At 40.8% G+C, this 24,017-nt stretch overlaps 1 protein-coding gene across 3 annotated transcripts in view; it reads left to right on the forward strand.

The window, feature by feature from the left end:
- Positions 1 to 24,017, forward strand: part of LOC105392071 (protein-L-histidine N-pros-methyltransferase) — a 50,971-nt gene that overhangs the window by 2,834 nt on the left and 24,120 nt on the right. For all 3 annotated transcript variants that reach the window (XM_038116354.2, XM_048631579.1, XM_038116350.2), the window contains one exon: positions 13,304 to 13,494. In XM_038116354.2, the coding sequence (XP_037972282.2) occupies positions 13,304 to 13,494 (191 nt within the window). The remainder of the gene's footprint in view (positions 1 to 13,303; positions 13,495 to 24,017) is intronic.

The raw sequence follows: 24,017 nt of genomic DNA on the forward strand, positions 1-24,017 counted from the left end.
TCGAAAAAAAAAAATTCATCCCTCAGTTACATGTATGGGGGGCCCCACCCCCAATTCTTTTTTTTACTATTTAGTGTCATATTTTTGTAGCGGTTCATACAACACATATTCCCATCAAATTTCATCACTGTAGTACTTATAGTTTCCGAGTAAATCGGCTGTGACAGACGGACAGACGGACAGACGGACAGACGGACATGACGAATCTATAAGGGTTCCGTTTTTGCCATTTTGGCTACGGAACCCTAAAAAAGGGCTGCTGATAGTGCTGATGGCCATCTGTACACTTCGGGAATTCTGGATGGATTTCCTCCCGTAAAACGCTGTTGTCAAGTGCTGGCCTAACATGCCAGCCATTAAGCATAAATATATATGATTATATTATAATATATGTATCCCTAGACACATAAAACATCCACCTCTTGTGTAGTATCTGAAGCTTCAGTTCAATAAGATAAGGTACATTAATTTATGTTTCTAAGTTGTGTTTTTCCAAATATATTGGAGGCTTATCATGTTTAGACTAAACAAGTAATGCAATTAGTCAAGCTACTTTCTGGAGGTACAGACATAACCTCAAATGTATCTCCATCTATCTCAAACATAATGTTCATCTCAAGTAAAAAGAAAGCTATTCTGGCAATGTTCAAAGATGGAAGTAAAACGGGGAGTTCTTTGCCCAGCAGTAAAAAATTAAGAAGTTTTTTTTTAAATGAAATATTATTATTTAAACAATTTTATGGTTGACTGTAGTTAATAAACTTAAATTGTGCATGAAATCTACTAGTTTTCTAGTAATACAGGTGGAATTTTGTAATGCCACCAGAAGGCAATGTTACCTTAGCCCATATTAGGGCATGCAATACCGGAACTATTTTCAATACCGGTATTGAGTTCCGGTATTGCAACTCAATACCGGGATCCCGGTATTAATACCGGTATTAAATTTCCTTGTAATAAATGGCATATATTGTGATTAAAGGTCGTATACGTCAAAATAAAACGAGAAAAAGCAATGAAATTCAGTTTTTTGTAATAGATTTTTACGAGAATTGAGTATTAGAGTTTAAATTTTACAAAAAAATATTATTTTTACATCCAGTGTCCGTTTATGCATGGTCAACAGTAGATATCAAACGGCTGAAAAATGCATCAAACGGTTGGAAACAAGTGCGCTTTCACAGTACTTAGGAATACTATATCTTAATCGCTTTATTATAGCCTAAAAAAGTCCGATTCCGGTATTACTTCAATACCGGTATTAACTTTCAATACCGGTATTGAAAAAAGCGTGAGTTTTGTCCCTAATACCGGTATTACGAATACCGGTATTGCGGTATTGCATGCCCTAGCCCATATATGCCCGCAGAGGGTCGCTAACGACCCACTTGAGTTTTTTTGCATATTTGCACTTAGAATCTGAATCTTAATCATATCCCAAAGTAAAACAACTTGATAAAAAAAACTAGTTATGGGCATATATGGGTTAGTAATGTATATTTTTAGAAACAAAACCACATTCAAATATTTTTTTATATGTATAAGTATATTGAAGAAATATTTAAATGGTATTTTTTTTCCTAACATTTATTAAAGTATTCATGCAATTTCATTAACCATACAATCGTAATTTTTTTTATTTTTATTGAAGTAGTAGAAAAAAATATACTTATATCTTAGTAACTTTTCGGTTATGAACATAGGTTTGAGACTTAAAATAAAATACATCCCATAATCTCAAAAATCACCGAAAAAAATGTGTCGGTCCGTCTGTCGAACATGTACAATGTATAATTATTAGATAAATAAATTGATGACATCAGTTTACTCAAATTCAGTTCAAGCAGAACATACAGCATACAGCGGCCAAATACCTGAAACGAAAAACTGCAATAAATAACACACTTTCATACAATCCCGGAACATTGGGCGATCGTTACGCGCCGTACGAGTGTATAAAAGCAAATCCGCGAGCGCCTTTGAAACACCTTAGTTTCTGAAGAACACAGTTTGTGTAACAATTTGTCTGACGCACTGGGGGCGGCGTTGCCGTAGTGATTGCTAGATCCAATTTCCCTCGCGGAGACAATTTGCCCAATCTTTCCTTGCTCGAAGACTACATCTGTCGGGCACGCAATACCGGCTCACGTGTGCCGTCATAACGAGGATATATTTGCGTATGAAGAACACGAAATACCTCGGAATTGTGGAGGGAATAAGGCATTCGGGCCGCTCCCCCTCCCGCCGCGACCCTTTTAACTTTCATCCGAGTCGAGAGCTTTGTCCACATACTTTTGTTCTGTATTTGATCAGTGTTATTAAAATGTCGCGGGCGAAGACTAATCTTGCAGGCTAGTGAGAAGACGGAGGCCTGACTGCCGCTCCACATTAAATATGAACCTTGGCTGACTCCTGCCAGGCACAGGCTTTATTCCCCACGGCTGCGACTAGCAAAACTAGAGGTAGAGACGAATTTTCAGAATGGAAAATTTTCATGCTTCTTTATGAAAAGTTTCAAAATAAGCGTTTTTGGTATGCGTTAGAGTCTTATCTTATACTATTTACATGTTTATGTAGATAATCATTAATTACTATCAAATATTATAGGGCAATACGGGCAGGATCAGCGCATGCGTCAGCGCGTCGCCGGTCGTACTGCGCAGTAATCACGGCTATCCATTCTGTTAAAACCACCCGGGGTTAAATTAGTTAAGTAGACGCTTCCGTTAATCGTCGGTTAGCGGTCGGTGCCGGCCGCGCGCTCTAAATGGATTAATTTATACTTATATGAGCGAGGACGATTTCGGTGTCACGCCACGATGGGGTGATTGTGTTGTGATTGCTTGCGCTTCCTATGAGGGCATCCTCTATTAAACGGTTCAGCCTCGGCTCCGTGTTAGTTAACAATCTAGCATTAATGCGGCGTCCTCGCATCCACTAGCATCTAGCAGCGATTTGTCGCATGTGCCTCGTTACGTGGAATTGTGCGAGTCCAGCCCGGCGACTGTTTGCAAATTGGCTCTGAGAATAGTTTTACATAGACTGAATACGTTGTTATTGATTCTTAAAAGCGCGCCCGTATACTTAGGCAAGTTACGGGTGCAGTGTGGCACACATGCGCGCGGCACCTGCCCGGCGCATCGCTCACTGCAATCTGTACATTATTTCTCCATTGTTCGCGTAACGAGCCTCCCCCCTCCCCGCGCGCCGCGCACCCCCGCACCCCACACCCACCCCCGCCCGAGGCGCGGGGGGACAACTCGCGCCTTTCTTTTATCATTCCTCTCTTTATTTCCGAATGCAAATAATCCTCCACACGTGTGAGAACCGAAACCATTGTTCTCCCCCCCCCCGCCCCCACCGGGGACCTTGGTGACGCAATCTTTTCTTCAGCACTTAGGTAAATGTAAGTACCTAACCTACCTACACCTTTGCCTACCACCTACCCTCCCACACGCATCTCAGACACCCTTTAAGTATCATGTCTCATGTCCCATCATACGAGCATCAGCGAGATTCGAAACTAAAGTGTGTCTGCAGCATCGGACTTTTACATTTTCTAAATGAAGCCAATATAAAACTTATCATTCCCGCCCAGACGACCACTTTCCACATTTCAATATTTGAAATGCATCTCCTAAGTCGCAACATGTCGTGTTATTGCTTCTTAGAAATGATATCAATATTTGTAGGTTTTCCAAGTTGTTTGATTGTTAAACTAGCTTTACGTTCCAAAATGAGCAAAATCTTCAATCTTGCACAGATTTTGCAATGTAGGGTAATGAATCGGAATGGAGATGCAGGCTTGGCTTCGTTAAGGCGGCGGCTCCGCGGAGTGAGGACAAACAGCTCGTTAGCCGCCGCCCGGAAGGGTGGAGCGCCGCGATTCCCAAGAAAAACGCTAAGTGGGAAATCAATACGTATTAGGCGCGATATCGGACGCCCGTCACTCTATGATGGATGAACGTACCCGAACTTTCCGCCCTGAAAATCTAATAATGACAATATACAAATTGCCGCCCGCGGCCGCTTCCGATACGCGATAGTGCGCCGTCGCCACTCACATTATGCAAACAAACACAAAAAACGGATCGGCTTCTCCATTTCAGTTATAGAAATCTCAATTACGGTTATGTTTTTGGGTCGGATGATCTATCATGGACGTCCACACACCGGCACTGCCCGGAGTCAATCGTCTCGACTCAAATAATGGCGTCGTCTGCTCGTCGACTTTCACAAAGAGTGCGATATTGGAGTGGATCGACAGGCGGGAGTCACTCGCGCTTCTACATATTGAAAGCTATTTGGAATTCGCAAATAAATACATGCACGGCCCCGCCACCACCTTCGCCGCGCCACCTCGCGCATCAGTGACGCCTCTAATAAAATTGAAATCGCATTTGCTGACTCTCTCGAGGTCATGCCTCTCTTTGATACCGGAGAACTACAGCGCTCTCTATATCACTTCCATTGTTCAAATAGTGCTTTTCAGCGAAACGATATAGATCGGGCGCTATTAATATTCATTGAACTGACTTCGCCAGAGATAAATATAATATTATAGCTAAAATATGTTGTCATTTTCGGTTTGAACCGCTGATCCTTGGTTGTAAATCGGCGTGTCGGGAGCGGTGCAACACAACGTAACATACAAAAGCCATTAGCGACGCACCCACCTGGGACGCTCTACGACACCTCTCTTTGCTGTCTCCTCTATTTACAACGACGCTACTTAGATATATTACACGTGTGTCGCTCACACCCGGATCACTACCTAAAAGGTTCCACAATAACAGCCTCTAATCTTATAGATAAAGGGTTTCGGGTTGTATATTTGCATGGCCTTTATTTGGATTGATACAATATGTCCCCAGTTAATGGTAGAGGTAGTGGAAAACCAGTAGTCGCGGTGTTGTCAGTCGTCCGGCGGTGACAGCGCTTTCAAGCGCTCCATGAGCGAAATTGCTTTCCGTGCTATTATACTGTACAGTCTTACATGAGATTAAAGGCCGGGTGGCGCGGGGGTGAGGAGTGGGGGTGTATTTATGTCACCTCGGGGACGCGAGCGCTCGCCCCTCCCCAATTATACCGCAGTAAAAGTCATAAAAAGACACCCGAAGTTTTTACACGGACCTAGAAGAGCCTCACGCGAAATTAAGAGGGGCGCCGAAATGTGAGATGAGCATGAATTTTTTATAAGACCAGATGATGGTGCCCCGTTTATGATGTCTTATGTCGGATAATGCGAGAGCCGCACGCGTGGTTTGTTTGCGCGGCTGAATCATTGATGACTCGGCTTTATTGCTCCCACAACCTGCCATCAAATAATTAATTACTTCGGCTCCTGGCCCAAAGTAATCACTTTCTTTTATAGGCTCCAACGCTGCACTCAAGTGCGTATGTCAAACAAACCGGTACACGTTGGAGGGAATGACCACGTATAATTTTTAATTATAAGATTTTAATTAATCCACCTTCGTATGTATGTCAGACGTCACCTGCTTGGGTGAGCCGGTCAAAACTGCAGTGGTTTGTGATTGATTAAATATTTTTTGCGTCGTATTGCTCTTTTGGCATATGCATAATTTATTTGTCAGTAACTCGTGAAAGGAGCCTTAAAGCCTGGGGTGCACTTATTCAAGACTATCCCAAAGCCTCCATATACAAAGTTACAGTCGGTCCTAATGGTCTATTAATATGACCTATCAGTCCCTGTACGCCTCAAGAAGGAAGGATAAATGTCCTTATTGCTTACGGCTATCTGATACGGCGTCGTTGTGGGAAAATGGCGAGATGCGTATCGTTTTACTTCCCTGATTTGATTACCGCTGGCTGCGAACCAGACTGGACGCCTTATGTTACGTCACACGTCGGTGGTGTCGACACCAGACGATTTTTTAAATAAATTTTCAGCATTTGGAAGGCTGCTGAACAATGTACTTATTGGTTTTATAACTGCTTTGTTTCCAAAGTAACAATAATATGGTAAAGGTGCATAAAAGTTTTATTAAAAAGCACTTCACTTGGAAGGCCGTTCGCAGCGACGGAAACGAACTGCTAGCTGGTTAGCGCGACACGGGCGATTCTCGTTTTTGTTTACGCCTGCCTGAAACAATACATTCTCACGTTTAATTTCTCCCGAGTCACAATTGATTATTTTACGATTGTGTTTATTGAGGTCACTCAATGCGCGAATACGTCAATCTGGATTTTCTACCTGCGAATGCTTATACTTTTCCGTAAGTTATACTTGTCGCTTAAACGACACTAAAGCCACAGGATGGTGTGTAGCAATACCTGTATAGACACACAATACCCGGCGGACTGAGCATTAAACTTTTTCTAGGGTGTAATAAAATGTAGCGCATCCATGGCATAATGTGTTCGATGCACCCGCGGTATATGAGATAAAGACTCCTTCTGAATACACAGCTCCATGTATAATTCATGTTGTGAAAACACTTATATTAACGTACGGACTATCAGCGTCTCCATGTTTGCTTAGTTGCTTTATGGTTGAGGGTTCGTACATACTGAAAAATGACAGAAGCGAGCTTAATCGTATTCACTTAATTGGGTACTAGATGCCTTTGCAGGTTGCTGTGGCTGGGGAGATTGGTCCAATAGCGACGCGAGGTGAAGTTCGTGTGGAGACGTCGTAAAGTCTGAATAAAGGTGTGAGGGCTCGGCGTCCTCGGCCGCTCGTGCGTACGTGCGTGCCGCTACCGGCCAGTCGCCGCTAACATGATTATGACAGTACTACGTGCCAACCCATCTCCGGGACATCCGGGATTCCTCGCACAAATATTCATTAATCTTTCACGGCCCGACGTCCGCCGCGATGGAGATTTAATCAGATTAAGGATCATCTTTTTGCGGGAGGAGTCGTGACTTTTGTGTCCGGTGGACCGTCGCCACAATTTCGTGCTAAATTTATGATGGAACAACATTTCCTATAAATATGAAAGTACTTGCAACTCTTGGAGTAAGTAGACGAAGAGTGCTCCCATTATGCGCCAACAAAGGGTAGGTGTAGTACGTAGTTACGTACTTACGTATGTAGGATATATTAGACAATGGTCTGGTGTAGACTGGATGTCGTCGGTCGCCGGCGGCGGCGGGGACGGCGGCGGGGGCGCGGGGCGCGGGGGGCGAGGCTCGCCATCGCCACGCAGTCTGACGCACCTCCGCGCATCCGAAACTCGTTTATTAGATGATATGATACCACCTGCTTATGCCCCTCGATTGATGTAACAAGCATGCAACCATCACATTAGCTATCTAACAGCAATAATCTGTCTCCGATTAACCTGTTATATTTATCTCGTTTACTGCCGACTTAGCTTACACCTCTCTATTGCCTCGTAAAATGCCCATCCAGACGAGATCGAGTGCGATCTAAATGATTTCGGACCAATATAATAAATACATTCGACTGCGAATTAAAGTTAACACTTACGCGGAGATGGAGCGTCCGTTTGATTCGTAGATAGGGCACGGCACAGGACGGCAGACAAATAAAAAGTAGAATTAAGCGCGGCGGAACGCGCGTAAAATTATTTTACCATTGTATGCAAATCAACGCCGTGATTATTTTATTTCCTAAGAGAACGCAGTATAAATCTCGGATTGAAAAAAAGCCCGTTAACAGAACGTCTCTGCGTTGATAGGTGTTTTAATAAGAATTTATTCTATACAAATTCAGAATATAAATACGTCTGTAAAAATTTAACATTAACTTTTAAGTCGATGCCTGCGCTGCGATGTTCCTGTAGACGTACATTTTACGACAGGAAAATACGATTGTAAAACGAGTAATAACAAAGACCTCAGGGATACAAGAAAGCTATGAATGAGTAAATAAATACAACGAAAGTTGACATCAACGAGCCTCGAGGAAGTTTACACTCTACAAAAAGGCTGTACGTACGTGCAGGCCGAATGTGGAAATATTTGTGCGCATTTTTGAAGAATCAGTACAAGGTGACAGCGCGGCCGGACCGCCGACCACTGACCGATATTCTCTTTTTTCCTCCCTCCTACCATCTTCGGGTGATCGGATTTTATTAAAGTCCAAATGTAGTTGTCATTGCCGCATTGATTTGATGTTTCTCACGCCATCCCAGATCGCAGCATCATAAATTACACATTCAGGAGCATGATTAATTAAAGGACAAGTAAAACCAACATTCTCATCTGAGGTGAAGTCGTGCTCAATTTAAAATGCTGAGACGCCAAGGACGGGCGGCGGCCATCTTGGATATAAAGGCATAACTCATTTATTAAGCGGGGATGCAGGGCTCGCGGCGCGCGTCTAATGAAAGTTGGCGCTGCAAAAAAGCAGCTTCGCTTGGAATGTGTCGCCCGCGCGTTCTTAGACGTGTACAGACGATAAAAATACCACAAGTTGAGACGCGGCGGGGGCGCGGGGGGGAGGGAGCTGAGCCCTCGCGATACGAATTCAATCAACAGCTCGCTATTCGATTGGCGGTTGAATTTTGACAAATGTGGAAATATCTTGCATGAAATTTCTGTACTATCCACACTGATGTTGGTATGGTTAAACGACGAATATTTAGACGATAAAAGCACCAAATTATGCTAAACGTAGCATTTTTCTCCTGTTTAGGACTTCGCTGTTCAGGATATTATCGTAGATTAAATTATATACTTAAATCAATACTATAATAATAAAATCTTTAGAAGATTTAAATAAATAAATACCAAAAGAAGCTTTTGCCCGTGGCGTCGTCATTCTAAAGCAGCTGGTTTTTGCCGCCTCCGACTGTTAATATCGACGGACAATGGCGCGGCGATCGCCGATCGCGCCCGAACAATCGCCACGCCGACGCACGCCACCTTAATTGCTCCTTTTACTGACGCTGAATTATTTAAATTTCGAACGCGGCCAAAAAGAAAATTCGCCGCGCAACAGCTTAATTTTTATTTACTTCCCATTCGGCGTAATTGAATGAGGATTCTATTTTCGAACGCTCAGGTAACGAGCCAATCACCGGCGGAGCGAGCCTCCTCGCGTTACAGCCACAGCTGACCCATAGTTAACCTGAAGTTATTTTAACTGCCTACCGCTTGGGTGGTAATGCACGACAATATTGTCTTCCAGCAGAGCGACTGATTTAACGATCGAATCCACCCAGTTGGTGCGACGGATTAAAGTAAAACCAGTTTAAACACACTCGTAAATCTCTCGAGCGCGTGCCCACTAGCAGACGTTTTGTCTGATACGTCATACTTGAGTGTCTCGAGCTGCAACGTTCCTTTTCAGCGCCTGTTGTTGTGGAGTTCCTTCGGTGATATTGTGTCTCCTGTGTGCTAAAATGTACTGTTGCAAATAAAGCCGAAATGTAAAGGCTAATTTATCTGCAGGCGTTTAATAGCCGAAGGGTGAGCTTCCAATTATTAGGTCCGGAATGGAGCGTAGGCGCAACATTCCCATGGGCCGGCGACGCGGAAATAATAGTGCAAATGAATCTGAACGGCATTAAGCCGAAGATCACGTCGGCACATAAATCGAGAGGCTCGATAGAACAATTAAAAGACGAGTTTAAAACAATTACGCAATGGACGCCTCGGGGCGGGTCGTGACGTAGAGCTAGGATCCCGAGCGCTTCCCGTTACGGTATTATTCTCTCAATATGCAAATCAGCGTAACAAAATATCTAATACATGGAAGGTTAAAAGTACCGGTCGGTATGCTGTAGGGTTTTTGAAAATTCATTGTCTCAAAGAAGCCTGCTGAAAGTGCTTTTAGCATAAGTCCACCTTTTGTGCACTTATATATTTTATTTATACAATAAATTAATATTTATGCGGAAAACATACGTAACATAGCAATAAATAAGAAGTGGTTTATGAAAAGAGATTTTATTCTGTTAAGCATCTAATATTTTTACTCTATAGCCTGTGCCATGTCTGGTATTTTCTAATGCTATTGTCGTATCTATAACAGATCTACCAGTTAAAACACATATTATAACATAGATAGATAATAGAATGCTAGTCTAGCAGCTTTATCGAGTGTTATAAAATCAATTGTTATGCAGCCATAAGTCATACGAAGTTTTAATTGAGTCTATTGCAGTCACAATATATCTTTTGCCTTGGCTCCTGGCATTTCATTTGTGAATACAAGCGATAAAACAATTTGTGTTAGACTCTGCGGCTTCAAGCGGCGGCAAAGCAAGTAAAAATCTAAACAAAAATAAGTTGGGAAATGTTCATATTTCTTGACAAGAAAGGCAGGCGAGCCGGCGAGCTGGTAGCTTTTTAAAATTTAGTATCCTCCTCCGTGTTTCGGGCATTTCGCTGTAAATATTTACTGCGAGCACATCGCGCTGCGGCCGACAGTCCGCACACGATCTGCATCTCGGGGATGATCCCATTTTAATGGAACGGCCGGCAAACAAGCCGGAGCCGCTTACCGGCAATCCCGCGGGATCCTATGCGCCACTTAGTCTGCCGCTACACAACTGAACTGTCTTACAGCCGCCTCACGAGATTTCTCCCCAAAAAAATAACTGAAATGTCACGGTGTACAGCCTTCTTCATGCTCATTAGCACTTAAGAAACGTAAAGATTTATCTACAATGCTCCACATCTTAAAAGCATTCAAATTGTATATCTCACGTCAGGACAAATGGTCCGCCATCGGCTTTCAACGACGGCCATTCAGGGCCAGTGGTCGCACAACGCCGGTGTAGCGTCATTAAGAGTTTGCAGATTTAAATGGGAATTAAGTTGGTATTGTGCTGGCGGTGTTATTATTTCGCTCGGTATTGACAATATGGTCCTTGGGCTGTTGATTCATTAGCCGGGGTTGCCGACCGGCGCACAAAGGTGTGCAGTGTGCATCCCCGCGCACTAACGAGGCTTGGGTTAATGATCTTATTGAAGCCGCGGCCCTGTGACTGGCGAAACATTGCCACACCGAGGACTAAAGGATTAATCACCCTATAGGTACCTACATAGATTAATGTTATACCTTTCTGAGGATCTCTGATTTGATTAACTCAGCAGTTTTACAAAAGGAGACTCGAGGATCGAATCCGGGACGTTCAGCATAGCCGTCAGGGTCACTAACCACTACGCCATTCGGTCGTCAGTAAGTAGGTACTATAAACCGAAGTAAATAATAAAATATTTAGGGAAAATTCTCTTGATAAATTAATTCTGCTTACGTTAGCACAGTCGAATAATTCATCGCCCTCTTAGTTAAATTTTAATAACCGTAACGGTAAATACTCCTGAAAAACTTTTCCTATCTGTAACAAACAATGTTTACGTAATCAATTTGTTATTTATCGATAAATTCAATTAAACCGTGAAAGGAATCCACGTTTAAGATACAAAAATTTGGTCGGTAGTAGGTATAGATATCTAAAACATCATATAATCCTTTTCAAAATCCAAAACGTTTGAACTCAATGTAGAAATAACTTATGAATCTTATGATTGAGGAAAAATACAGCTAACATTCGCAGATATAATCTCCATACAGTATGTTAACACTTACATACTATTAGACAATAAATGCCTAACAATAGAAAATTTAGTAACTTACATACATAAAGATTTATAAATCTGTTTTCTATGATGAGAAACCTTCGTATTTGCATCACACCATAGTGGAATAAATGAATCTGTTACTGTATCATTGTAATTCAGTCGCCCGATAGTCACGTTTCGAATATTTTTTATCGTCTTTTTTCACCAGAAACGTCCGTTCATTTACTCGCCGTTGTACTATCAAGTGTTCGTGGAAAATAACCTAGATATGGCTTCCTATCCATAATATCACGTTGATTTGTATTATTTCGAGGCTTCCGCTTTTATAATAGCTGAATAAGAAATTGTTTTCGTTCTACTACACCTACTTGGCTAAATTTTATACAATACTAGCATTACTGTACCTATTACTGAAACAACATATTAATTCTTAAGATGAGATAGCTACAGAATTACAGATAGATTGTGTTTAGTATTGTTATTGATGCAACTGGAAAAATGCAAAATGGGTCCGTACGACAAATGCACGGTATATCATCAATGAGTTAGTGCGATGCAGAATTTTCCACGATTGGTATTCCGTCTGGAGGATTCGCCCGACTTGTAGTTCCGATGCAGGTCATTTTAAATGTAAAACTGTCGCGTTGCATAATCACAACGTGATTCGCTATCAGTATTCGGCACTAAATATTTATTTCTCCAGCTTTTTACTGAGCCCCTTTTGTCTTAATGTATTCGCTTTCAAAACGTTCTAGAGCAGAGTTTTGGTTCTCCGCTATAAAAAGCGGTGTCAAAAACTCATGACAGCTGAAGGATTTAAGTTGGCCGTTATCTCCTGACGTGCTTTTTGTTATGTTTACTTCAGGGTGATTTTCTTGCATCTTAACGTTGCTTTTATAAATGTTGTGTGTGTTTCCTACAGAACATAATATTGTAATTTTCAAAGTTATCTTCCAATAAATTGTTATAAAATTTCCCTATATGTTTGTCTACCACAAATTACTGAAATTACCGTGTTCATCATGCTGATAAAAAACCTAGCCTTACTAAAAGTTTAGAGCTAGTTAGTCTGGCTACAAAAATATATCCTCGTCCTAGTAGTCCTAGTAGGTAGTTAGTAAGGTACATAATGTAAAGCGTGTTTATGCCACACGTGCACGGCGAGCCGGCAGTATAATCCGAGGCGCGCTCACATCTCATAAAACTTTAATACTCGCACCCGAGCTTCGATCCGGCGTGACGATTGTTTCGACTACCGGTTTTAGATAATTATCTTTTTTATCATCCACCCGTCTTGCTTCGATTTTAAATATAAAGACAGATCGGGCATTAATTAAGTCGGACTGATGAGTTCGCGGCGACGGCGACCGCGCCGCGTCATTACGGCTACATGTAGAGGCGAGAAGTTTTTTTAATTCGTCATTATTCTGAGGCGTAAAGAAATGTTAATTCGAGGCAGCGTGAAATTAACAGCGGCCGCGTCGCCCTTTGTAGCGCCGCGCCGGCGAGCTAAACACACAACGCGACGCTCGCCTCCGCTCCCTCTTATTGGCACTCCAATAACTCTTTTTATAAAGTTTTCATTAAGAACGGGAGCCGAGAGTCGTTAAACAACAATTTGTAGTTCACAATTACACTCGAGAAGCAGATCCGATGGCACCACAATGGACGTGGATTGCTTGCTTACATTGCTCAATCAACTGCGAACTGTAATTAGTTAATTCGTTTCGTTGACTTTTTCTGCCCATTGGTCAGATCTATCTCTGTATTGTTGCAGTGGTACCAGGTGAACAGCAGTTTGTTGACAGTCGAGCTGAAGGAGAAGTTCGTTCAGCTCGGGCCTGATGAGGAGACGAAGGAGTTCCTGTCGGCCTCCATCGACAAGTCGTCGTGGGTGTGGACGCAGATCTGGTACCTCCTCGCCAAGGCAGTGCTGCGCCGGTTCTGGTCCGTCACTGATATTAATGGGTGAGTACTGAGTCCTTGTTTTCCCAATTTCCAATCACTTTATGGAACGATCTCCCAGTTAATATTCGGAAAGCATCATCATTGGCCATATTTGGAAGGATGTTAAAAGATCACTTCATCGGCCTTCCTCGGTTTTAAAGCTTGTCATATATTTAAGGGAAAGGGTAGACTACCAACTAGAAAAAGAGTCAAAAGGGCAACAAAAGTAAACATTTTATTTTTCAAAATTGGAGACATAATTCCGACTTCAAAGTTCGTTTTAAAATGGACAATGACATTCAGAATTTGGGCAATCTGAAGTCACCTAAAATCGGACCACTTATAGAAATAACTCCACATGCCTTCGTATATTATCGTCAAATTGTGAGTCACGATACTTTTCCTCATATACTCGGCCACTTTGGGTAATCAGCGCGTGCCTAGTTATTTTAATGTAGCATCAAACCTTTTTTTAATTTAAAAGTAATGAATCAAATCTATGAAAAGCACATGAATTGCCATTTGAATCTGGACAATTGAGCGTTATTAAGCGAGAGTGCCCAGATTTGACCAATTAGGCCAATTACAAGCTCCCGTCCGCTCTGTAAGTATGTATGAGTGTATTATTTCCCGGTATATTGTGTCGTGTATCTGAACAAATTAACTAATTGAGATTTGGGGCAGGGATTGTGTGCGTCGATGAAAAGTTGTCGATAAAGTTCTCGAGTCTTCATTTTTATTCCGAGACGAGCATTGGTATAGTCGGCAAGTATAACCATAAAGGTTGCACAATTAACATGTCAAATGTATAAAAACATAAAATTGCTAAGTCGTTTATAATGGTGGTCTCTTGGTGCGGTCGTAGCCCCGGCCGAGCTCAATCGTAAAGTGGGTAATCTGATCAGTGATCCCGCCAGCGCGCATGCGCAGCGCACCTGTACTGTAATGCAAGACTGAAATATGACTGACATAAACCGTTGACATTGAGATTCGCATAAATCTATTACTAAAGTAGCCGTTTTATTACAATACCCAGTAGCTAATGGCTGGTCCGAGATCCTGCCAGAGACCATATAGGTAATTGCTATCTGGCCTCTAATAATGCGTCCTATAAAACTTTACCAATGCTGATATATGGCACGTCAGATTATGGTACATATGGACGTAGTTACGCAGAAAGGCCTCAATCCACAACTTTGTCAAAAATGAGTTATATACTAGAACATGCTATTTAATGTAGGGTCTACCTGTCAAGAAAACAAACACAGTAAAAAACCAACTACAACATACTTTTTTGATGTGGGGGACCAACCCACATTGTATGAAACACACATTTTTTAGTTTCACATAAAGGACTCAAACTGTTTGAGTCCTTTTACAGAAACGCATTTCCTATGAAACCATGAAAAATTTAGTTTTTCATAAAAGACTCAAGCGCTCTGAGTCGTTTTAGAGAAATACGTTTTCATTAAAAAAAGACAATTTGTATTTAGCAGAAAGGACTCAACCCGTCTGAGTCGTTTTAGAGAAATACTTATTCATTGAAAAAAGACAATTTATATTTAGCAGAAAGGACTCAAACCGTCTTGAGTCGTTTTAGCAAAATACTTATTAATTGAAAGAAGTCAATTTGTATTTAGCAGAAAGGACTCAAACTGTCTGAGTTGTTTCATAGAATATAAGTTTTTAATAAAACAGTTCAAATTCTATTTGGCAGAAAGGATTCAAACTGTTTTTGTTCCGTCTCTTGGCCACTATTCTGTCACCGCATTTTTCCACCTTCCGTCCCCCCACGTGCCAAGTATCCTGCCACTCCCATTTCAGTTCGGCGACCCGCATACCGACGTTGAACACTTTCCTCTTTTGACGGATCACCACGTTAGGAATACGTCTAAGCGAAATACTTAACATGGCTCGCTCTATAGGTCTTTGTGGAACTCTGATTCGGTGCACAGTTTCGTTGGTCATCGTCCATGTATCGGCACCGTATGTTAGTGTGGGCAAGTCACATTAGCAATAAACAATCCATAAGCAGCGTCGCTCGACTCTCAAACATCTATCAGATTCATACAAGTTACGCCTGATTTGATAAGCGAGCGACGATGCCTAAGGATTGTTAATGGCAAATTTTCGGTGGTGGTAACTCCAAAGGAATGTCACAAGGTGACTTGGTTCTCACACGACTGTCAGACCGGGGACCAAATTGACCACATTTTGATATTCGAAAATGAAGACATTCACTTCTAGATGTTAGAAATACTTAAGAAGGGTTGCTAAAGTCAAGAGTGATCACCACTTAGTCGTTGGAAAAATCTGATTGACGATAGCGGGAGCTCAGAAGCAGGCCACAAGATCTGCCAAAGATGTCGCTGTAAATAAGCTGCAGGACCCAGAAGTCAGAAGATAACTTAGTATCCAGATCCACAACAAATACCATCAACCTACTAAGTGTGGGCGACGTGCCTCAATCAAAGATAACTGCACTGGCATTAAAGACATGTTTTAAAAAAGTTGCGAAGAAATAATAAGGCACAAGGAACACTTAAAGAAAGAATGGATGTCTAAAGGAACATGGCATATGATCAACTCTCCAAGGAAGACTTAACATCGAACTAGACTACCATTCTAAAGAAGCACGAGTTGCGTACAAGTATTTTCTTTGTGAACAAAATATCAAACGTAATTTAAAAAAGGACCAACGCTGTTAGTCTGATTCTATATCCTGGAGAAAACAAACAGCGGCTGCCATGAAGGATCTATATATAGAAAGAATCAAATAAACTTTGCAACAAACCCCAGCATATCTCCTTGTTACTATGGAAGACCGACTTGTAAGATGGTATGACCACATTGGCGAAGTTTTTAAAGATCTAAACCAGTCTGCATCTGAGGAGTTGGATGCAGATTCAATAAACCAGGAGCATCTTGTATATCCAGATGTTGATGTATGTCAAGAAGGGTACACTACATAATTCCGAATTACTTTTTTACGAATATGAAAATAACGATTTTTAAAATTTCGAATTTCATAGTTCCGAATAATTCACAATCCCGAATTTTAAGTTTCCGAATATCGAAAATCACGAATAGTTTATAAACGAAATTTCAAACAACACCTTTATTAAAATGACGAAAGTCAATTTTCCGAATATTATTATTTCGATGTTTCAAAAGTACGATTTTTTATTATATCGAATTGTTAAAATTACGAATCCCGAAGTTTTAATATTCCGAAAATACGAATTCCCGAATGTTTCTTAGATAACAAAAAATGGTTATATGAATAATGCAGCATAATGCGTATAAAAACAATATTTTTTAAGCTATATTATGTGAAACGCTCCGCTCCGCTTCGCTGCGCTCCGCTTTGTTTTTCGATATCTATGTGCACCTAACACGCTCCTCCTCGCTTTGCTCGTCGTCGCACCTATCTTTTGGTTTTGGTTCTAAAGCTTTAATGACGTTTATGTTTTTTTGTCAAAATCACGAATTATCATATTTCCGATCGGGATTTGACTTTTTCGTGATTATAATAAATCGGTATTTTATTTTTCGTATATTAAAGTAATCGTATTTTTTAACATTCGTATATTTAACAATCGTAATAACAATATTCGTGATTATAATATTCGAAATTATAATTTTCGTGATTATTATAATTCGGTATTTAAAAAAATCGGTATTGCAATATTTCGTAAATTACATATTCGGGGTTATCAAATTCGGAAAAATGTTTTTCGGAATATTTGGGTGTTCCCATGTCAAGAAGCATAATCGTAATCATTATGATTATAATAAAATCGATAGCAGCCGTTAAGCCTACTCAGAGACCTTCGGGCGGCTTGAAAACATCTGACAGTCGGGTTGCCCAATTACCCGTCAACTCTGTCAGCACAAGCTTGCTTGTGTTGGGGTCCACTAACCCACACTGGGACAGAGTAGTGGACTAGGCCTAATACCTTCCTTCATTGGAAGGAGAGGAGACCCATGCCCCGGCAGTGGAGATGTGACGGGTCGTGATGATGGTTAATGATTATGAGATTTATAATTATTCTGCATCTTGACATAAATTTTAATATCCAACCGCAAAGTAAAGTCGAAGTGATACGGACCATACGATCGCTGAAATGCCACTTTTCAGCGATCGTATGGTAAGCACAGGGAACGACGGATATCCTACAAAGGCATTAAAAGGAGGATAGTTGCAATATACCGAGGATGATGAAGTGAAGTTAGAGTAAAAGAGAATTTTATTTATGTCCAACTTTATCCTTTGAGGTTTGCTTATATTCATATTGCTTTATCCTGAAAATTATGGGATAAACACGGGTCGTAGACACTTACTAAAAAAGTGGGCTTCCATTTCGTAAAAAAATATATCAAAATCGGTTAAGTTGATCCAGAGTTTTGCTCTTGGGAACACATTTCCGGTTAGAATTTTATTCATGCCCAACTTTTTTCTATGAGGTTTGCTTTCCGTCAAAATGCCTTATCCTGAAAATTATGGGATACAAACGGGTCGTAGATACTCACTAAAAACGTAGGCTTCTATTTTGTAAAAAAAATATCGAAATCGGTTAAGTTGATCCAGAGTTTTGCGCTTGGGAATACAGTTCCGGTTAGATTTTTATATAGATGTGAAATGTTGATTCCGATTACATTTCAATATAAATTATTTAATAATAGGTTTACTTTTGATATATAATTTTTATTTTGTGTAAAAAAGTAATGTCTTGTGTCTACAATATAGGTAAATATTTTACTTTAAAAACCATATTGTTATTTAAATAAATATTTTATAAAAATAAATATTTGGTTGGATCCTTTCTGCGAAACGTTGAATTTACCTGCTTGCATAGAAAAAGCAATTTAGGAGAAAGGATCCAAGTGCATATTTTCATTAATAACTCAATAAATATTCGTTATAGCTACACCATGATTTGCAATAGTAAAATAACAATAAATATGCATAATTTAAGATAATTTCCACATATAACATGCTTTTCATTGCTGAAGAATACCGATTAGAACTTAAAACGTCTATATCTCAGAACTAGGTTTGTGTGGGTTGAGTCCTTTCTGCGTAACTACGTCCATATGCAAGTGCAATATGTATCAGTTATTATAGAAATAGTTAGATATGTTTACAGCTTAATCTATATAGATCCTGATTAATTGAAATAAAAAATTTGATCTAATACGGCGTTCTTTTTGCTATAATAAATAAAATAGTAATTTTCAATGTTGTGTCGTTGCTTACATATGGTCAGCGACCGTCTGTTTCCATGGGAGGTAACAACGTTGCAACGAATATGAAATAAAATCGTTCCAAATCTGATTGGCATTAGGAATAGAATAGAAATATGTACATTTATCCGACACTATGATATGATGTACAAACATTACCAATGTACAAACAATACATCTGGTCACAGAGTAAAAAAATGTCATCGCTCCCTTCACCACCACTCTCGTCCCAACACTAGCCGCGTCCGCTCTGCTCTGTGAACGCTCTGAAAGCGATCACCGGGTGTCTATACCCGAGTGCGCTAATAAATAATTTAAATAAATTGACGGACGAGATTTACTCATTGGCTGTTTCCGCCTCTCAATTACTCTTTATTTATCACTTGCCACTGTTGTGCCGACGGCTATCCGTTTGATTTGTCCTTAAGTTCTCATCGCTGTTATTCTATTGTTATTATCTTGTGTAGTTCTAAGGTCGCTGCGTCCACGTGTCCGAGATGTGATGGTTGTAAGATATGTATTGAGATGATTTTAGATAGTTTAATTGATGCAAAGCTATAGTTGGTATTATGATTCTTACATTTCTTACCTTACCTTCCACTTAAATAATTTCAAATACATAACTACTAGAGAGGGCTGAGCTGTATATATTTAAGAAACAAATATACAAATACAATTTATGATTATGTTTATGAGGCAATAACCACCGAAAACTGTTTCACGAAAAGATATTCATTTCAATTTGTACTTCCCCTTTTAACGCAGGATATTATTAATTTAATCATTGTGCTTTTACTAAAGATAAATGGCTCAATAGATGTTCGTTTGTTAAATTGACTTTTCCGGTCAGGATTTGTCTGTGAAGTGTTAATTTCATTTAGCTGTTGACCAGTCGTTTTCACCTCTATATAAATTTTCTTACCGTTTTGAAAGAAGTAGCATTAATCCAAGAAATACAATGTTACTGCTACTTCTTTCAAATTCATTTTAAATAGATTTTTGAATATTCGACTACTTTACAATAATCATTTATCGACAACCGAGCACTTGGCTCGCTTGTTACAGATAGCTCCCGCGTTTCATTGAAATGCGTAAAGACAAATCCCTATAGTTGTTTTTCAATAACATTGTGGAATGGGCCAGCAGTGACAGTGCGTGGAGACAAAGTGGAGAGATGAATTGGCATTGCCGCCTCTCAGTTGTCATTCTGTCGCGAACACGCACCGCTATTGCTTAACAACCTCAACACTTGCGGAACCCTGATTCGAAGTCCTTTATCAAATAGTTAAAGTTAGTTGGTCGGTTTTGGTGATTTTTATAGTTCTTCGCAAACAGAACTGTTTACGTATCCACCTAATCTCTTAAGGAAATCGACATTCATTAGGTTGGTACATCTACATGTTTTGTGGCAAAATAAATGTGATTTTTGCTATGTACTCTTGCCATAGTCAAAATCACAATAATGGAGCCAACAATCGTCTTTGAAACCGCAAACAAAATGTCTTCAGCATCTGAATCAAGCTCCGCTGTTTACGAGTTGGACGACAACAATTCGGCACCAATTTGCCGACACCTCGTTCACAGTTTACGGCGGCCAATCAGGGCGCGGAATTATGCACGACGTTTCCGAACTTTAACCAATGCAGATGATGGCGTCTACAAAATTGTATACCCGAAAGGGAATTTGGTCTTACGCTTCATTTTGTTGATGGTCAATCTATCCAATGTTGCTTTGGTCTTTTGTGCTTTCCGCGTCATCGTAAGAAATGGAAGTCCAAAATTAGCATCCATATTTCGTACTCTTCATTTTATATGCTGTTTTGATAATTATCATCCACTAATCGTATACTTCTAGAAATTCGGCCTCTGTCATCCGAGGATTCTGTCCTAGGTCTTTTAGTTCTCATATGCTCATATCTGTAAAGATCTTCGGGTAAGTGTGTGACGAACTTCATCTTGGATGACGATCAAGAGATTCGAGAGTGCGGGCGAACATTTCCAAAAGAACAACACAACAATGTCATAAAAATGGAGATGCCATTTTTAGCAGATTCTTGCACTGCATGTAATTAATATAAAATGGCGTTTGAGTTTGTGGGTTTCTTTTATGTTTGGCTGAACATCTTTGACTCTCTCATTAATGATGTACATACATTTCAATTAATGAAGTCCTTTAATCGCTGTCTCACATCAGGTTGGTATTTGTTAAGTATCGATCATACACCTGTGCCCAGCGGGAGAGCTGGACCAAACAGCTTTTTAGTTTTATGAAGTCACATTTTTGGGAATTCACCGCAAGTGGAACCTCACTTGTTATGTTAATTTCCTCATAAAATGTATCAGGGACGTTAACATGATTGTAAGACGCGACGTTAATTGCTGCGACCTGTTTAATCGTGTGAATTTATAATGATACTTAATTATACTTTATACGTCGAGCAAAGATTTTAATGTGAGCCTCCTCTCCTCCAATATTATAATGAAAAGTTTTTCTCGGTAAACCAAATTACCAATTGGTGCCAGTGCTGCATAATGTTAACGTTAACTTGCAAACGTAACCTTCAAACTCTTCCAAGTATTTTAAGATATCGGTGTATAACTGCGAACAGTAGAATCTTCGTTGCCTGTAAGTTGCCAGTATGCAAGAGGACGCGTCCTCTTGAGCGCGCTATTGAGCATACAGAGCCCGCTACACTACCGATGAAAGATTTACCTGACAATGGAAGCGCTAGCAATAATAACCCTAAAACGCGATATTATTATTGCAAAGTGACCGGTGGCCGGTAACGAAGAGCTGATGCGCGATAGTGTAGGCGCAGCGCGAAGACTCGCGCCGACGACCAATTGTGCGTTTAGATAGCGCATACAAACGTCGCTCGCCGCCGCCGCCCCGCTCCGCTCATCTGCATTCAATTCCATTGTTGTCCGTTATTATTGGATACGTTTAATCGCTAATTTATGTGCCGCGGCCGAACACTAGTGTCACTCGCGATCTAATCTCGCAGGGTTAGGGAAATAGCCCGGATTTTGCCCATACACGGCGCTGGATGGTCGGCGCTCATTAAATCGGTTTTCGATATTCCGTTGTTGTTGCGCGCTGTTCCGATTTGTAGTCCGGCCGGCCGTGCTTGCAGGATGTGAATAGGGAATCAGGTGGCAGCCAGCTTTTGAAAGCTGCTGTACCGGGTAATGGCCTGCACGTTATTGCATGTCTGCAGTAAATAATAGATACCAGTGTGAACGACTGTGCTCAATCTAACCAGAACTGTGATATCACACCAGGTCTCCTAAGAAGGTTACTAAATTCCATTTATGGAGAATCGAGAGGTCCTAAATCTGTGCGACTAAAAACAGTCGATCCTGGACGTGATTGTAATTATTTGTAACAAAAAAGCGACAGGATCATAATGGGGACTGAAAAGCGGGCGCGCGGGCGCTCAGCCGCCGTAAAAAGCGCAAAGAATACACCTCGATATGATCGCACAAAGGCGCTCCTGAATCCTACCTCAATGCTAATTTCCACTATCGCGCTCGCCCTCATTCATTTCCAATCGGAGCCTGCCGCCGCCGCCGTTCGCTTCTATTTTTTTAAAAGTGCCATTAAAGAATCGAATATGGCGGACGTTTTTTTTGTTTGTCCGATGTGTGCGACGCGATTTATTTATATGGCGGGTTTTTTAAAGCGGCATTCCCGCCCGCTGTATACCTGTGTCTACCCGCAATTGGCATTTCGGGCTAAGTGCGAGCTATACAAAGTCGACGGTCTTAACGGTTGTTTTTAACGCTCTGACCCTTCTCGCGCAAGAAATCGTGGATACAAATAAATTATTAATCGTTTGTCCTGTCTTTTATAAATTAAAATGTGTCCTTTTTTTGGTCGAGCGCCCCTGCACGATTATTTTTTGGTCCCTTCGTGTTTCGTTGTCTGTCCTCGAATTTATTAAGCTTAAGCCAGAGGTGAGCAATTAAATCTGTGACAGAAATGAATACGGGGACAGCCGCAGGCGGCGGCGGCGGGCAACGACCGGTTATTAATTTGCACCGCGTATGCTTTATTAATCTACGTCTTATAAATAAAGACTTCACATTCATGGTAATACCGCAAGCTTTAAAAAAGTATCAGATTTCTTTAAAATTATATTGTAATCGCCGCCTGCAACGCGCGAATTCGCGTAATTTACAAAAGCTCCGGACACCGTCGAATGACGGATGTAGTGGAGTGCGGGGCAGCGCGGCGGCGGCGGCGGCGCCGGAAATACATGAAAATTATCTAATTACGTGTGTGTGGGGAGAAAAATCGCTAGTTTACTTTCGTAGCCGCGCGGAAAATTACCGACATAAATCACGGCGAGGGTGCGGGGGGAGGGGGGGGGACGGCGCTGATTTTCCATTCGGCGCTATCTCTTACTTTGGTATTATTTTGATTTATTTCGCCGCGTAATGAAAGCGTACGTCGCGGGTTGACGTACCAGAAACCTAATGCTGTATTCATTTCGCGAAATTGCTTCACTTGTTTCCTGGGTTCGGTCATTATTTATGAAAATTGCGCTGTTCGCAATTATAGTTTCCGCTTTGTGAAAAATCGTGTATTCGTTAAAATTTTGCTTTCTTTATATTCATAAATAACATGTACCTACGTAGGTACCTCATGTTACAGATGTAAAGTGATGTAGTGGTGTAGTCAGGTGTGATATGGGCGGATGCTGCGGTGAGCGTGATAGGGCGTTAGGGCGCGTCCACACTCTCGTTAACATGGAAAGTGCCACATTCCGCAACACCGCACATTAGGCTGCGGCCACACTGCGCTAACCAGCCTCTGCACAATTATGTACCTAGCTTTATTTTTATCACCGTATCATGGAAGGTATAGCATTATATGCCGACACTTAACTTGACTCATTGAGATCCTATTATAATAATCTAAGATGGTCGTTGAAATATTGAGGACATTTTATGTGAGCTTTTTTCGTCCTTTGTCCTAGACTGAATTATATCGTTTATCTTTGTCCTCTTATTATTAATGAGCAACGGACACAGCTATTGTTTCAAATATATGTTTTTGTCAAAGATGATCTACAAGAATTTGCAGGGTTTATTATGTTGATCATATTTCACGAGGGTTGAATGATATACCTGGTGCTCTTTATCAAATTCCCATATTTATTTGTAATCAATCAATTTAATCGCACTGCAGCAATTTTAGAATTCCTGGATGAATAGCATATAGGTATGTTAATCCAGGATGTCAGCAGTCCTGCCTACCAAAATTCATCAAAATTGTTTCACCCAAATTAAAA

The sequence above is a fragment of the Plutella xylostella genome, chromosome 29 (genome assembly GCF_932276165.1).
Source record: "Plutella xylostella chromosome 29, ilPluXylo3.1, whole genome shotgun sequence".
Classification (NCBI taxonomy): Eukaryota; Metazoa; Arthropoda; class Insecta; order Lepidoptera; family Plutellidae; genus Plutella; species Plutella xylostella.